Raw genomic sequence first — 16,355 nt, forward strand, 5'->3', positions numbered from 1 at the left:
TCAAAATATTGTCTAATGTCTGCATGGTGCAAGTATACTGCCCTCACCTGTGTTTATTAGAAAACAGCATTTGAATAGATCCACTGTATTTTCACCACTATTTGACAAACAGATAATGTTGAAATGTGTTATTTAATGCAACAGATGTTTAATGTTTTATCATGAACTTTGGAGGTGGACTGAGATTTTAGACACTGATCCTGAAGTCATAGCTCAGGATCTGAAAAGACAAAAAAAAAACAACCCTCAGGGCAGGTGAAAAAACAACATGACCTCTAAATAAACCAACATGTGACAACTCTGTGGTCTCTATAAACAAAGCTGAAACAAAATTTGAATGGTTTTTTTTTTCAGGAAAACAACCAAATTCCTCTTTTGTGTTTCGTTTGTTCAGGTTACCATTTAATTGGTCTCGCTATATGTGTACATTAAAACCAGGTGAACAATGATGAACATGACAATGTTGATGAAGTGACTGAAAATGTAATGACACAGTTCTGTGATGCTGTAAGCATGCACAGAGGCTGACTGGCTTTAATAAGGTTAGTTTATCTTCGGGATCATTAAAAGTCCTTACAAACTGAAAGTATTAATTTGTGTTGAAAATGGAGAAAAATTCTCCGCTCCTCAAGATCTACCATCCTGCAACTTTTAGATGCAACCCTTCTCCAACACACTTCAATCAGATGTCATCTGCATGTCATTCAGCTCTGCAGAGGCCTGGTAACGAGCCAGTCATTTGATTCAGGTGTGTTGCAGGATGGTAGATCTCGAGGACTGGACTTGGGCACCCCTGTTTTAACCGCTATTAACACTTTTAATTCTGTTATTTCTATGACTGTTGAACCTAAACTCACTGACCACTTTATCAGGTTCACCTTGTTAGAACCAGGTGGGACCCCTTTTCCTCCAGAACTGCCTTAATTCTTGGTGTCACAGATTCAACAAGGTGTAGGAAACATTCCTCAGAGGTTTTGCTCCATATTGACATGACAGCATCACACAGACCCACTGGATTGAGAACTGGTGGCTGTGGAGGCCGTTGGAGTCCAGTGAACTCATTGTCATGTTCTAGAAAGCAGGTGGAGATGATCTGAGCTTTGTGACATGGTGCATTATCCTGCTGGAAGTAGCATCAGAAGATGCTACACTGTGGTCATAAAGGGATGGACATGGTCAGGAACAATACTCAGGTAGGCAGTTTTGGTTAAACCAGGCCACGTTGGTACTAAGGGGTCCAAAGTGGACCAAGAAAATATCCCCCACACCATTACACCAGCAGCAGCCTGAAGCATTGATCCAAGGCAGGATGGATCCATGTTTTCATGACGTTTACACCACATTCTGAGCCTAGCATCTGAATGTGGAGCTGAAATGGAGACTCATCAGACCAGCAACGTTTCTCCATCTTCTGTTGTGCAGTGTTGGTGAGTCTGTGTGAATTGTAGCTGTTCTTAGTTGACAGGAGGCACCCGCTGTGGTCTTCTGCTGCTGTAGCCCATCTGCTTCAAGGTTGGACGTATTGTGTGTTCAGAGATGCTGTTCTGCAGACCTTGGTTGGAACCAGTTATAATTGGACTTCCTATTGTCTTTCTAGCACCTCCAACCAGCCCATTCTCCTCTGACCCCTGACATCAAAAAGACATTTTGGTTCAGACAACTGCTGCTCACTGGATATTTTTTCTTCTTCAGACCATTCTCTGTAAACCCTAGAGATCACATTTACCTTCTTATTTAAAGGGCTGAATTTATTCTGTCATCATTTTTGCAGGTGAAGTGAATGTTTTTCTTTTTTTTAACTTTATGGGTTGGATTTGTAGACTGTTTGTCTTAACATGGGGTGTTAAAAATCTTTACTGGCATCTGAAACAAATTCCAGCTGCAGTGCTGATGTTGTTAGACTTTACTCCTGCAAATCATGAGAGAAAATAGCTCTTACGCAGAGAAACCCAGATTTCCCTCTCCCCGGGCACTTCTGCCAACGCTTTAGGAGGTGTTCCCAGGCCAGCAGAAAGATGTAGTCCTACCAATGTGTCCTGGGTCTCCTCCCAGTGAGACATTCCTAGAAAACCTCTCCAGGGAGGCGTCCGGGAATCAAAAACCTGAGCCACGTCATCTGGCTTCTCTAGATGTGGAGGAGCAGCAGTTCTACTCTGATTGTCTCCTAGATAACCAAGCTTCTCACTCTGTTTTTAAGGGAGAGTCCAGACACCCTGAGAAGGTCTCATTTCAGCCGCTTGCATCCAAGATCTTGTTGTTTCAGTCACTACTCACAGCTGGTGACTGTAGGAGCAAAGACCCACCGGTAAATCAAGAACTTCTCCTTTCAGCTCAGCTCTTCCTTCACAATGCCAAGCCGATGCAGAGGCTTCACAGATCCACCTGTCAATCCCTCACTCCTAAACAAGACCTTGGGATGCTTGATCTCCTTAACTTGAGGCGGGACCTCATTCCCAGCCAGAGGACACCCCAACCTTTTCCAGCTGAGGACCATGGCCTTGGATTTGGGGGTCACACTAAGCAGCAAATTGCTCTAGCGAAAGCTTAGATCAGGGCCTGATGAAGCTGACAGAACCACACCATCTGCAACAATCAGAGACCTAAACCTCAGGCCACCAAACCAGACCCCCTCAACACTTCGGCTGATCATAGAAATTCTGTCCTTAAAGTTATGAACAGAATCGGTGACAAAGGGCAGCCTTGGAGGAGTCTGTGTTGTGTATTCAGGGTGAAACCAGGATGCAAGCGCGGACACAAAGCTGAGTATAAGTAAAAAGTTTATTGTGATTCACAGGTGATGAGCAGCAGAATGAGGAGGGTGTGGCAAGCTGGCCTGTCTGGGTTTCTGAGTGGAACAAATCAAAGATTAATATCAGCAGCTGAAAGACAAGACGGACCAAAATGCGAAAAAGGCCGATAGCGGTTATCACTGGGTAAACCAACAATCTGGCGATGGCTGGAAGGCCGAGCTGGTCTAAATACTGCTGCTGATTGCAGAAAAGGATCAGGTGAAGATCCTGGTTGCCAGGGAAACGGGCACACCCACCACAGCCACGCACAAGAGCAGAAACATGGACCACAACAGTCCAACCCTCACCGGAAATGAATCCGGCTTACTGCTGGGAATGTGGACCAACCTTCAGTGGTACATGGACCGGACAGTTTGTACAAGGGGTCTGGTGCCATGCTTCCAAAGCACCACACACTCACTCAGAGGGCTGATATCACAACTTTCCAAAAAGTTATAAATTCCCACATTTCCACAAGAACAGAATAAAGTTTTTAAAACTTTTCTGTAAAAGCTGCAGCTTTTCTCTTAAACATGGGACCTTTCATCTTATACCGGATGAACTCAAGCTGAACTGATCCCAAACAGGATGAAGCAAAGGTTGAGTGACAGTCTGGAACCAGGACATTAAAGCTAAATTATGTCCCTCAGTCCTTAGACCCTCTTTGTTTCACCTCGTTTTATTACATCCAGGTAATTTAAAGTGATGGCACTCAGATAGGAGACGAGCTGCTAGTTTATCTGAGCTTGGGAGCTTATTATACACCTGAATAATTATTCGCTCATGGAAACTTCCTCGGCTGCTAGATTCTTGATAATAGTCATCCACTTTACGTGTCAGCAGTCTACATCAACAGGGCAATTACTCGAGTTGATGTCATGGATTTCCATGAGGAGTTGGCTAACATTTACTTTGCACTGATGTGCTGCAGAGCTTACGTGTCAGTCTTTCAGCAGCTCCATCAGTCTGTTTATTACTTCATTTTACTGCTGTGTGAAATCTGATTTTGTGTTTGTATCACTGTTTCATATAAACAGCATACAGTCATATTTTTTTCTTAACCTTTGTGTTTTGTTTTTTTTTTGTTTTGTTTTGTTTTTTTCATTTTTCCCACAGTATGATGAAATCCTTGTATGTTTGCAAAACTTGTCTGAAAGATAAGATAAAGGTCAGATCATCACACAAACCTACCTCTATTTCTGGCCGTCATAGTTTGCTGACTGACTCATCGTCTTCTGTTTCCTGTTTCTGAGCACAGATCATCCACCACCAAGACCAACATTTATTTGTTTATTTATTTTTTTAAACAAACACTACCCTAATTTGCATTGAACTCGTGTACATGGAGCTCAGCTCTCCACATGTTTTTATAATATTTGGCTCAGTGGTCGTGTAATCTTGTAACTGGATAAAAAGCAGGGATCACATCTCATCTATGCCTCGACTATGAGCAGTGGACATTTCTTATTTAGCATACAGCTTTTAGAGTCAGCAATAAATAATCTAATAAATCCACAGTGCCAGGACAATAAATCTGAAAGTTTGTAAAAGAGTTAAATAATAAACTTAATAAATCGTCCTTATTATAATGTGGTTCTACTCTCTGTTACCACGTGCTTCCCTTTTGTTACTTGGACAGTCTTTCCACTGTTAACTGTGATATTACAGCCCTGATCCAACAAGTCTGTGTAAAATGTAAATAAAACCAGATTCAGAAATTCAGATTTCTGAATGAGGTCCAGAGTTACACCAGTAGTAACAAGATGAGAGTCCACAACTTGTTCCCCTGTGCTTGGACCAGACATCCTACCAGCCAAAGCTGAAGACCCACAAAGTATCACGGAAGTTAGAAAAGTAGCCTCTGAAAATAACCCCAATTCCCTAAAAGTTGGGTTTCTGTGTAAAATGTAAATAAATACATAATTTAATGGTTACCAAATCTCCTCAACAAATATTTTATTTCCAATAGATCATAAACAACATATCAGATGTTGAAGTTGAGACATTTGACCATTTCATGAAATCTGATGGCAGCAACATGTCTGTATAAAGTAGTTCCAGTTTGATGTTTAGCATTGTGTTTCACCCCCTCTTCTTTTAACATCTGTCTGTAAACATCTGGGAAGTGAGGAAACCAGTTCCGGAGTTTTAGGAGAGGAATGTCGTCCCATTCTGGTCTGATGCAGGATTCTAGCTGCTCTACAGTCCTGGACTTTGGTTGCTGGATTTTTGCTTTCATGATGCTCCAGATGTTGTGTATTGGTGAAAGGTCTGGACTGCAGGCAGGCCAGTTCAGCAGCCAGACTCTTCTCCTGTGAAGCCATGCTGCTGTGATGGATGCAGGATGTGGTTCAGCCTCTTGCTGAAATCTGCAAGGCCTTCCCTGAAAGAGACGTTGTCTGGATGGAAGCAGATGTTGCTCTAAAACCTCCATGTACTTTTCAGTATTGATGGAGCTTCACAGATGTGGAAACTGTGGAAGCTTTAACCTGCATTTGTGGACTTCAGGGTGAACTGTGTTTACAGCCAGTGATTTCTGGAAGTCTTCCTGAGTCCATGTGGTGATTTCCAGTAGAGGATCACATCATATCTTTTAATGCAGAAGATCACCAGCATCCAGTTTGACCTTTAGCCTTGTCCCATGCACACAGAGATTCCTCCTGATTCTCTGAATCTTTAGATGATATTACACCGTAAATGGTGGGATCTTCAACGTCATCAAAATCTTTCATTGAGGAACGTTTTTCTCAAATTGTTCAACAATTTTTATCTCTAGTTTAGCTCTGATTGGTGAACCTTTGTCCATCTTTCCATCTGAGAAACTCTGCCTCTCTGAAATGCTCCTTTTATACCCAGTCACATTACTGACCTGCTGCTAGTTAACCTGATTTGTAGTCAAATGGTCCTGCAGTTGTTTTTGATTTGTACCAATTACTTTTCCAGCCTTTTGTTGCTCCTGCTCCATCTATTTCCTGCCATCAGATTCACAATGAGCTTATCTCTTTTCATGAAAAAAAGTCTCACATATGTTGTTTATATTAAGCTAGGAATAAATTATGGGTTGCTGAGATTTGGAAATAACTGAATTTTGTTTTTATTTGCTTTTTACACAGAGTTTCAACTTTTTTGGAATTTGGTTTATAACATTCGCTTCCTCCATTACTGTTGTTTACAGTTAAATTGTGACTATTATCAGGATTTTTTATGTTTAAATTTAAGTTACAGAAAAGTTTTTAAAAAATTTATTCTGTTCTTGTGGGAATGTGAGAATTTGGAAAGTTGTGATATCAGCTCTCTGAATGCATCGTATATGTGTGTGTGTGTGTGGTGCTTCAGAAGCATGGCGCACGAGACCCTTGTTTGAACTTTCCGGTCCTTGTACCACTGCAGTTTGGTCCACATTGGCAGCAGTGAGTCGTATTCATTTCCAGTGAGGGTTGGACTCTTTTTCCTTTTGTCTCCGATTTTGTTTATAAATTTTATGGGCAGAAGATCGTTTACGTGATAAACTTGCCCAATATTAAAACTTAAAGGGTGGTCAAACACGATGAAGCAACACTGACACTGCTTTTATAGACACAATCCACAAGCTTAACTACACTGAGACACAAGGATAGTTTTAAAAGGCACTTTCTCCTTACATGGTTTGATCTGATCATTAAAGTTTCCTGTAAAATAAATATAAGTGAAACATCAGAAGGGTTAAGGGTTCGAAACTCTGATGGGGTGTTTCTGTTTGGAGCTTCCTGCCAGGGTCTATCCCTTAACTCAGAGGTCTTCAGCCCTGATCTTCAAGACCCAATTCCCTGCAGGTCTTAGATGTCTCCCTGCTGCAACACACCTTACTCCAATTAATGCCTCATCAGTAGACTTGTCAGATAGCCATTTAATTTGAATCAGGTGTGCTGCAGCAGGGAGACATCTAAGATCTGCAGGATAGTGGGCCTTGAGGACCAGGGTTGGGGACCACTGCCTTAAGTCATTTGACAGAAGCTGAGCTAAACTCTGCCCCAACAACCCCTGAATTTGATTCAGCGTGTATAGTCAATGGAGGGATGGAGGGACGTTTAGATACACAACACAAAACTGAGACACTTTCAAATGTAAAATATTTATTAACAAACCATCAACAAAATTGATCAACAATTACCGATGTCAGACTGTCAGAAAAGGATGTTAAGTTTGTAAAGGAGACTTGGAGCCTCGAAATTGGTATTTTCTGATTATGAAACCAGAAATGACCATATTTAAACAACAAGGTAGAGAAAGACAGACTAGTAATTATTTTAAAATGACCAAACTAATTTAGCTGTTATGTCTTGCAAAAACATTGTGATTTACAGGCAGTTAGAGGCAGATGTCTTCTGGAGCCAGCTCCTAGTGGCCATTAATGGTACTGCAGTTTAACACATCCTTGTTGGCTTCACTTTTTGGACTGAGTGACTATGTCCAATTTTTTACTACTAGTCCATGATGAAAACATTCTTCCATGATGACCATGCGGTCTGTCAGACTCTGTGAGACGTCAACATAATCATTTCAAATTAACAGGAATGCTCTTTGAAACTATCAGTGAAACTAAAAACATCCAACCAAAGGCCTAACCAGTTAATAATCATAGCTGAAACTCAGCTTGAGGTAGATGCTGCATGTTAGTGTGTTTTTGTGTGTGTGCTAGCTGCATTGTGGTTGTTTTTGTGTCCTCAGGGGGCTGAAGAACGGGTGCCACAGAGCCTCCTCCAGAGTGATCCGTCTGCAGACGTCATACTCCAGCATGCAGCTGAGCAGGTCAAACAGCAGCTGCTCATCCTTACTCTTCATCGCCATGTGCTGCTGAAACAGAGGCACTTACTAAGGTTTCCTGCTTCTAATGGCTGCAGCTGATTGGCTGATGTAAGCGTTGTGTGTACCTTGAGAGGCTGACAGTATTTCCTGATGTAGTCATCAGAGGAGCTCTGCTCGTCCCAGTTCAAACGCCCGTCGTGCACATAATGCTTCTTCCTGCACACAGCACATACACACTGTAGTGAGTCACAGACATACGTAAAGAATCTGCTCACTTATAGCCAGTCTTTAGCATGGAGATAAGCTTGCAGCTCATGAGGTGATGAACATGAAATGGTAACCTGTGCTGTCACTGGGTTTCCTTTTTTTCTAAGCTGTAAAATCCTAAAATTCTTGTAAAATTTTCCACCAGTTTTTTCTTTATCACTTCAGTCAATGTTCTTTTTCAATGCATGCATAAAAACACCGAGAAAAAACCCAACACAGAAAAGAGTCTAAAAATTAAGAAAAGTTCCATTAAATAAAAACAAAACAGAAACTTCTGCATGTTTTCCTCTGCTGCATTCTGCTGTTTAATATTTGATGATCATCTTTGCCCACACAATACTTTTGTCTTGATGTTCTTAGTATTCACATTACAGTTTTAGAAAGGAAATATTCTAATTTAATTAGAATTTTTATGCTTTTCTTTTTCAAATTTTTGGAGGAAAATGTTCAAAATGTGGATGGTTTCTTATTTTGGATTCAGATGAACTCCTCTCGTATGTAGAAATTAAGTTCTAGCACATAGAACGTGTCTGTAGCCGCATTTTAGGCCAGTAAATGTGGGGTCAACACCACAGAGATGCCTAAAATCTGTTTCCTTGGTAACTGCTACTTTTGCTACTTCATTCTACTTTTTGGTGACTGTAGATGAGTTTCTGAAAAGTGTCATCACAGATGAGTGTGTGTGTGTGTGTGTGTGTTAAAAAGATAGGTGTAACTTTATCAGATTTCAATGGAAATCACAGCCTTTTGCTTACAGCTGAAAAATATTAAGGATCCTCTGGGTTCTTGGAGCACTGGGCCCTTTGCTCTCCCTGCCCTGGATGGCAGGTGCCTGGTGGGATTGGTGGCTGCTGATCTTGGCCCACCGGGGCCTGTGTCCCATGACTGTAAGGGGCTCTGGCTGGGGCCTTCCTCTGCTGCCCTCTGGGTGGTTCGGGGTCGCCTTCGTGGTGGGGGGGCTTGGGGGTGCCCCATGATTTCTGCTGATTGTCCAGGTCTCTGGGCCACCCTAGTCTGCCTCTAGCCTCCATGGAGGCGTGGTTACAACTACACGATCACACTCATCTCTGATTACTCCTCATTCCTCATCCTCTGCAGGCTGACACCGTCACTGAGTTTTCCAGTGGGTTTATCCACTAAGAGCTACTTTTGTTTAGGATTTTTTTTTTGTGCTTCTTGTACTTTGGTTGTTGTCATGATTCACGTTTGTTTGTTGCTTTTTAAATGTTTTTAATTTATTTATTTTGGTTGTTGTTTTGGTTATTTCTTTATTTCTTTTAGAAGGCCCTGGTGATTGTTGGTTTTGCTTTCTTGTTTCAGTCGTAGGAAATTCTCTGTTGTGTTTCTGTTTAGGTGTAGCAGTGGGTTTTCTGGTGTTAGGTTGGATTTTCACTCTTCAATATTCTCCTTGTTTTCTGTCTCCTCCAGTCAGGTCCAGCAAGATTATGTAAATTTCATAATTCAAAATAAATAAATAACATTAAAATAATAATAACTAATTAAATACTAATGATATTTTAAACAAATAATATAATAAAATAAAATAAAATCAGATTATCGAGAGGAGCCTTATACCAATAAAGCAATGCAAATTTTTCAGCACAACTTCAGCCTGACCATCATTCTACTGCTACCATGCTGGATGGGACAGGTTTAAGAAGAAAAACAACAACAAAAAAAAGGATGTTCCTAGTGGCTCTAAAATAATTCTTGGAGCAGAACCTTTAGTTATCTGCAGCAGAAATCTCCATCAGCAGATATTTCCAGCAGAAAGCGTGACACATTGGTATGACGGTGTGGGAGACAATGTCAAACAGCTGTGTATTAATGACTGAACTGTGTAGACGTCTGTGTGTGTGTTACCTGGTCTGTTGGAGCAGATGTGAGGGAATGGGGCCCAGAACTTTCTCCATCATGGCCAGGTGTTCTTTACAGTCATGGCTCTGAAATATGAACACACATCACCAAAAATAAAATGTCTCACTGGTCCTGTGTGTATGAGTGTGTGTGTGTGTGTGTGTGAGAGAGAGAGAGAGAGAGAGCAAGTGTGTGTGTGTGTGTGTGAGAGAGAGAGAGAGAGAGAGAGAGCAAGTGTGTGTGTGTGTGTGTGTGTGTGTGTGTGTGTGTGTGTGTGTGTGTGTGTGTGTGTGTGTGTGTGTGTGTGTGTGTGCATGCTCACCGGGAAGAGTGTTCTTCCAAGATAAAACTCTATGAGAACGCAGCCCAGACTCCAGACATCACATGACTGGTTCCAACCCAGATCTGAACAGAAACACACAGGTCAACATAAAAATCTGGACAGCTCTGTGTGTGTGGGTGTGTGTGTGCGTGCGTGTGTGTGTGTGGGTGGGAGTCGTGCATGTACCCAGTATAACCTCTGGAGCTCTGTAGTGACGCGTTGACACCAGGGACTCATGGTGTTGGTGGTCAAAAGTGGCGGTACCAAAATCCACCACCTTCACATCCAGACTTCTGGGCTTTCTCTGCTCACACATCTAACAAACACACACACACACATACACACATCATTATCAGGTAAACCTGTGAGGGGCAGCATATTTCTCTGTTTCAGGTGACCTGTTTACCGTGTTGTGGTCGTACACCGGGTCAAAGTCAGAGCAGACAAACAGGATGTTCTCCGGTTTCAGGTCCGTGTGTGTCAGCTTGTTACGATGCAAGACTGTAAAACAAATCTGAACTGAGTTTCTGTCTTTATTCATTTTTTTCCCTCTGACCAAGTGAGCCAGACAGCAGAAAGCTAGTATTAGAAAGCTAATTACAGACTTTGACACATATTAATTTTGATTAATGAAATTTTAAGCACATAACAATATTTGCATCAAAAAGCAACTTTTTTTTTTTATTTAAATGGATTTTAGTGAATAATAGACACTAAAAGATCAAAAAAACAGACACAGACATTAATACTGTAAACTCAAGCTCTAGTAATGTCCGGAAAGATGCATTTAATTGCATTTCAATTCAAAACAGTAGAAAAAGGAGTAGAAAATATCCTTGGTAAAAACTGAACAGACTTAATGTTAAAGTGTCTTTTTATGTACTTCGACTTTTCTCTGATTAAGAGTCTACAACATGTTGCAGTACTTTTTAAATGTTTTCCTCCACGCTCTTCATTATTAGACAATAATATCTGATGGTAAATCAGGGCAGGATCAGCCAACTGCAGCTTTGCATGTTTCATTTTCAGTCTGGTCATGGAGCAGAGGTGAACATCTCCTGCTCTGACTGCAGCTGGGAGATGGATGCTGCATAAGGACCAAACTTCTTGTGGGTTCTTTTGGACGGGGGAGGGGCCTGAGTCTCGGTGAGTGCTTTCACGGCCGTGTCCAAAAGTCTCCAGTAACATTAGAAAAAGCTGCTAGATTTGTCGCTAGTCGCTTATTTGAGTCACTAGAGGGGTCTGAAAACTCGCTAAATATAGCACCAAAGGCGCTAAGTTGTTAGCCGAGCTCTGACAGGTGCACTGGTTTAATTGGTGTTCCAGGAACTGTTGTTCAGAATTCAATCTGATCATTTTGTCTGGTGACATTGATCAGCACCTGCCAACATGGCAACGTTTCATGGAAGAAGAGACGTGACTCACAGGAGACGGCTCTGAAGATCTGGAAGGCCATGTATCGAATCTGCTCCATGCTGAATGGGAGGAAGTTGTTCTGTTGCACGAACTCAAAGGTGCTGAGTCCGAGCAGCTCAAACACGATGCAGATGTGGCCTTCATGCTCAAACCAGTCCAACATCCTCACACAGGCACTGGTTAGAGAGAGGAAGTGATCATGAATAATAATAAAATGTTTTCAGTTCTCACCATCAGCGTAAAGGTTAAAACTGTGATGATCTGCAGCAGCTACACTCACAACGTGTTGTCATCATCCAGTCTGTTGATCTCCTCCAGCACTGCGATCTCAGATCTGGCTACTTCACAGAAAGTCTCAAAGTTCCTCACGATCTTCACGGCCACACGCTCATCTCTGAACACACAGCACAGGAAAATATGATTTCACACATTGTTTTCCACATTTAGCATCCTATCTTGTTTATCTCTCTGTTAGCTCACTGATGGACAGCCCACCTCTGGGCAGCGGAATTGGGATCTAGCCCCACACTTCCTTGTCCTTTTACAATAAATTTCATCATTAAAACGTGTTAAACCTGATGATGTGAGGACTGTGACATACTGATGTTAGTGGAGTGATACTGAGGAATTTACTGCTCCTAGCTTAGATGCTTCTGCTCAGAACCTAGACCTGGCAGCAGTTCACATGGTAATTTTTCTTTTGCAGCCAGAAAATAAGCAGAGATTGTTTCTCCAGGAGATCATGTTCATGGAGAAACTTCAGAACCAGCAGAAAGTCACCCTTTCAGTTAGAAACAAAACAACTTTGATCCCAGTCTGGTTTCCTCCTCAGCAGCATTTATGAAAATGAGAAGTGACTACCCACATGCCACCCTTACCCTCCCTTAGTCATAGTGTTTTAGTGGGTCAAATCAGGATTCTCCTAAAATTTTTAAATCTGAACAGGGATTTAAATGTAGAACCCTTTTAATCCCAGTCAACATCCAGACATGATGTTTTCAGAACAGCCTCAAGTTGTCAGACTATAAGGCTAAAATGGTGTCAAATGAATGTATCAATAGATATAGCAGCATAAAGGCCGACCAGAAGAAGAAAACAGAATTTTCTCTTGTTCCTCAGTTCCAGTTATTTATGTTACTATTTGCTTACTATCCTCACAAAACCAACATCAGCACAGCTGCTTTTTGGCACCACCGTGCATCAGAAACGTCTCCTTGGCTTCATTCCAGCCATAGAGGAGCATTATTTTTCTTCTTTTCAAACACACATAGAACTTTCTGCTCACTGGTTGATCTTTGGCTGCTCCTGATTGGACACTGTCAATCTGATTGGTGGGAAGTTTGACAGGAAGTGGCTTCATCATCATTTCCAAGTGTACATAGAGGTCTCTTAGCAACATAATGGTGATAGTGATCTTTTTATAAGGAACATGTGATAAATAATGGTGTTATTATGGATCATTGTGGATTTACTATATAGAGTCTCTAAATAAATACTACATTTTGTGGCTGGATTGTAAACCTTCTGGGTGGGTTATAAAGTCCTGTCACCCAGTCTGCATATTTCTATCTATATACCAACCTCCGCCCCACATAGTCTAGTCACTTCCTGTAACAGCTATTGAAGTCCTATCTGGTCTCCCTTCATTAATCTCCAGTTTAGAACTTTTCTGCTCATATCATCACCAAAACATCTTAGTCCACTTCCCATCATATCACCTTATATTGTTTTTAGTTTGTCGTACACTGTTGTTTGTTTTGTTTTGTTTTTTATGTGTGTGTGAGTGTGTGTCTTGTGATTTCATTGTTCTATGTTGTGATTTTTATTGTTCAGTGTCCTTGCATGTTTTCAAAGGCAACTTGACATAAAAGGTGTTTTTATTCCTACACGTAATAGTTCTCAGACAGGACTGAAATGGGTTCAGAGGACTTTAAAAGGGACTGATGAACATCCTTACTTGTGTCTGTCGATACACTCCACCACTCTCCCGAAGGCTCCTTCTCCCAGCATGGACATCACTTCATCTGGAAAACACGGACAGATTTATTTGGATCATCAGTGTGAGAAGAAGTGCATTCTAGTAAATCACCTCACATTCCCCGTTTTTCTTTTTATTGACACAACACAATTCAGTATATCATTAGCCTCATAGCATAATAGTCATATTTTAAGGTTTTATAGGCAATGATGCACAGTCAGTCAGCAATATTAGGAGAGCAGAGTTAGACAGATATCACAGTTTAACCAGATAACGACTTTGGTGATTATTCTATGAGGCTAATGATATAAGAAAATAATTTCTGTTTATCAATATATTCAGCCAGAATTAGTCAAACTTGTTCGTGTCTTCATGTGAATGAGAAAATAATAAAAGACCTACATCAATAAATATATTATAAATAAAATGTCTTTGGGTAGCTTTTAGCTGGTTAGAAATACTGTTATCTATTTATTTTAATGCCAGTTTCCTGCTCCCCGCTGCAGTCCAGGAGGTGGTGACGAATCACCTTTAAGCTGCCAATAAATGACAAAAGAGGAAGAAATAAGGTCCTTTTCATTTTTTTCTCAGGCAGTCTGAAGGACAGTTAGCTAACCATGATTAGTTCCCTGCGTCCTTGCTGGAAATAATCCATGAGCATGATGTTTATTTTTATGGAGGAGTTTCCTTTATGATACAACATGTTAAAGTTATAACAGGATTACATCATATATTACATCTTTCTTTCATCACAAGGCCGATGTGATAGTCCAGGTGTCCCTCTTCATCGTCCTCATCTCCACCTTGACTCCCCATGCCTGCGGGGTCGTCACTGATGACATCATCATAGAGAAAAGCCGAATCAGGCTGCAGAGGAGTTTCATCAGACTGTTAGAAGATGGAACAAACATTACAAGTCTTAAACATGACAGCTGTGTTTCAGAAACGGGAATTTTATTCTACTAACAAAAAAGATTTTTCTAATGTCACATATTCCGAACATCACTGAGCCCTCTGACCTTCCTGTCTCACTGAGACTAAGAGTGAAGCTGCTGGGAAAAGGGAGAGGGAGGAAACCACCATACCGAGTTATACATGTCCAGGGTGGCTTGTTGTGTTCGCTGCTTGAAGCTCCCAGACTGGGTGTGAGAGCGGCAAGTAGATTTGGAGACATCACCTCCTGCCAGAAAACAGAGATGTTATAAACATGTGAAACAGACTAAAAACACATGTATGACAGGCTCAGAGCTGCTCAAGAGAGCAGGAATGTTGTTACCTCTCCAGGATTCAAAGTCATTGTCCTTCTTGCCCATGGCACTGCTGTCCACACTGAACTCTGTGACCCCCACTTTGCCCACTTTTTCTCAGCCCCTGGAGGTGTGAAGTTAACTGGACAGAAGAAGAAACAGATGATTCAAAATGCTGCATCAAGAGTTCTGATGAAAATTATTAGCAGGGAGGACATTTCTCCAGTTTGATCTTCTCTTCACTGGCTCTTTTAAATCTAGAACAGAGTTTAAAATTCTTATCCTCACATGTAACCCAGATAGCAGGCATATTTAGGCCGAATCCAGGTTGCTTTTGGCACTTATGGCTTAGTTACAGCCCTGGCAACAGTTGCGTGGGCCAGATGTGGTACAGATGTCGGTTGTTGGCTTGCACATGGATGGGGGCAAGTCTTGAGCCAGCCTGGACACAGATTAAAACAATTTCCTTGTGGGCCACATGTGATGGTTATGTGGCTGAGTTTTTACAGCCATAAGTCAAGGACAAATTTGCACCAGTCAAAACTACAGATGTGGGCCATGTTTGAGCCAAACATCTTTTGCTATGAGGGAAAACTCTTAGTGACCAAGCTCCATTGGATTGGTTCCAGATTTTCCCAACAGACCACTTCACTCTCAGACTGCAGGTTTACTGGTGGTTTCTAGAGGTTCTAAAAGTAGAATGGGAGGCAGAACCTTCAGTTATCAGAACCCTCTCTGTGGAACCAGCTCTCAGTTTGGCTTCTGGAAGCAGACACCTGCTCTACCTTCAGATTATCTTCAAACCTTTCTTTCTGAAATCTTATAGTAGGTCCAGCTTGGTGAACTTTATCCATCCCTCTAGTACTGCTGCTATAGGCCGAGGCTGCTGGGGGATATCCCATGATGCACTGGGCTCCTGTCTGCTCTCTTTACCCTCCATGTAGAAATATCTAATATTGCTGGTCATTCATTTGTGTTTCACTTCTTCTTTCTCAGCAAGTATCCCTGGCTTAGAGTCATGCTGCTTGTTGACCCCACTTTCCTCTTTATCCAACCGCTCCTGTAAGACAGTCAACCTTCCTGGTTTTGGTTCTGATGGAGTTCTGGTTCAGATGGAGGTTTTCCTTTCTGGTTCTGGTTCTGATGGAGGTTTTCTTTCCTGGTTCTGGTTCTGATGGAGGTTTTCCATCCTGGTTCTGGTTCAGATGGAGGTTTTCCTTCCTCGTTCTGGTTCTGATGGAGGTTTTCCTTCCTTGTTCTGGTTCAGATGGAGGTTCTCCTTCCTTGTTCTGGTTCAGATGGAGGGTTTCCTTCCCCGTTCTGGTTCTGATGGAGGTTTTCCTTCCTGGTTCTGGTTCAGATGGAGGTTCTCCTTCCTTGTTCTGGTTCTGATGGAGGTTTTCCTTCCTGGTTCTGGTTCTGATGAAGGTTTTCCTTCCTGGTTTTGGTTCAGATGGAGGTTCTCCTTCCTGGTTCTGGTTCTGGTGGAGGTTTTCCTTCCTGGTTTTGGTTCAGATGGAGGTTCTCGTTCCTGGTTCTGGTTCAGATGGAGGTTCTCCTTCCTGGTTCTGGTTCTGATGAAGGTTTTCCTTCCTGGTTCTGGTTCAGATGGAGGTTCTCCTTCCTGGTTCTGTTTCTGATGGAGGTTTTCCTTCCTGGTTCTGGTTCTGATGAAGGTTTTCCTTCCTGGTTTT

The 16,355-nt window shown here is 41.8% G+C and overlaps 1 protein-coding gene across 2 annotated transcripts; it reads right to left on the reverse strand.

Moving 5' to 3' along the window:
- Positions 1-6,963: 6,963 nt before the first annotated feature.
- On the reverse strand, positions 6,964-14,749 carry LOC121654993 (dual specificity protein kinase CLK1-like). 2 transcript variants are annotated; one of them, XM_042009409.1, is made up of 12 exons: positions 14,691-14,749; positions 14,500-14,594; positions 14,152-14,302; positions 13,394-13,460; positions 11,717-11,830; positions 11,446-11,612; positions 10,427-10,521; positions 10,207-10,336; positions 10,021-10,103; positions 9,705-9,784; positions 7,700-7,790; positions 6,964-7,619 (listed from the first exon to the last, which is right to left on the reverse strand). In XM_042009409.1, the coding sequence occupies exons 1-12, from the start codon at positions 14,725-14,727 to the stop codon at positions 7,464-7,466; spliced, it is 1,266 nt and encodes a 421-aa protein (XP_041865343.1). In that variant the 5' UTR covers positions 14,728-14,749; the 3' UTR covers positions 6,964-7,463. The 2 variants fall into 2 exon arrangements, with proteins under 2 accessions (XP_041865343.1, XP_041865344.1); XM_042009410.1 differs by having other exon boundaries at positions 6,964-7,622.
- Positions 14,750-16,355: the final 1,606 nt, after the last annotated feature.

Source organism: Melanotaenia boesemani, chromosome 15 (assembly GCF_017639745.1).
Source record: "Melanotaenia boesemani isolate fMelBoe1 chromosome 15, fMelBoe1.pri, whole genome shotgun sequence".
NCBI lineage: Eukaryota > Metazoa > Chordata > Actinopteri > Atheriniformes > Melanotaeniidae > Melanotaenia > Melanotaenia boesemani.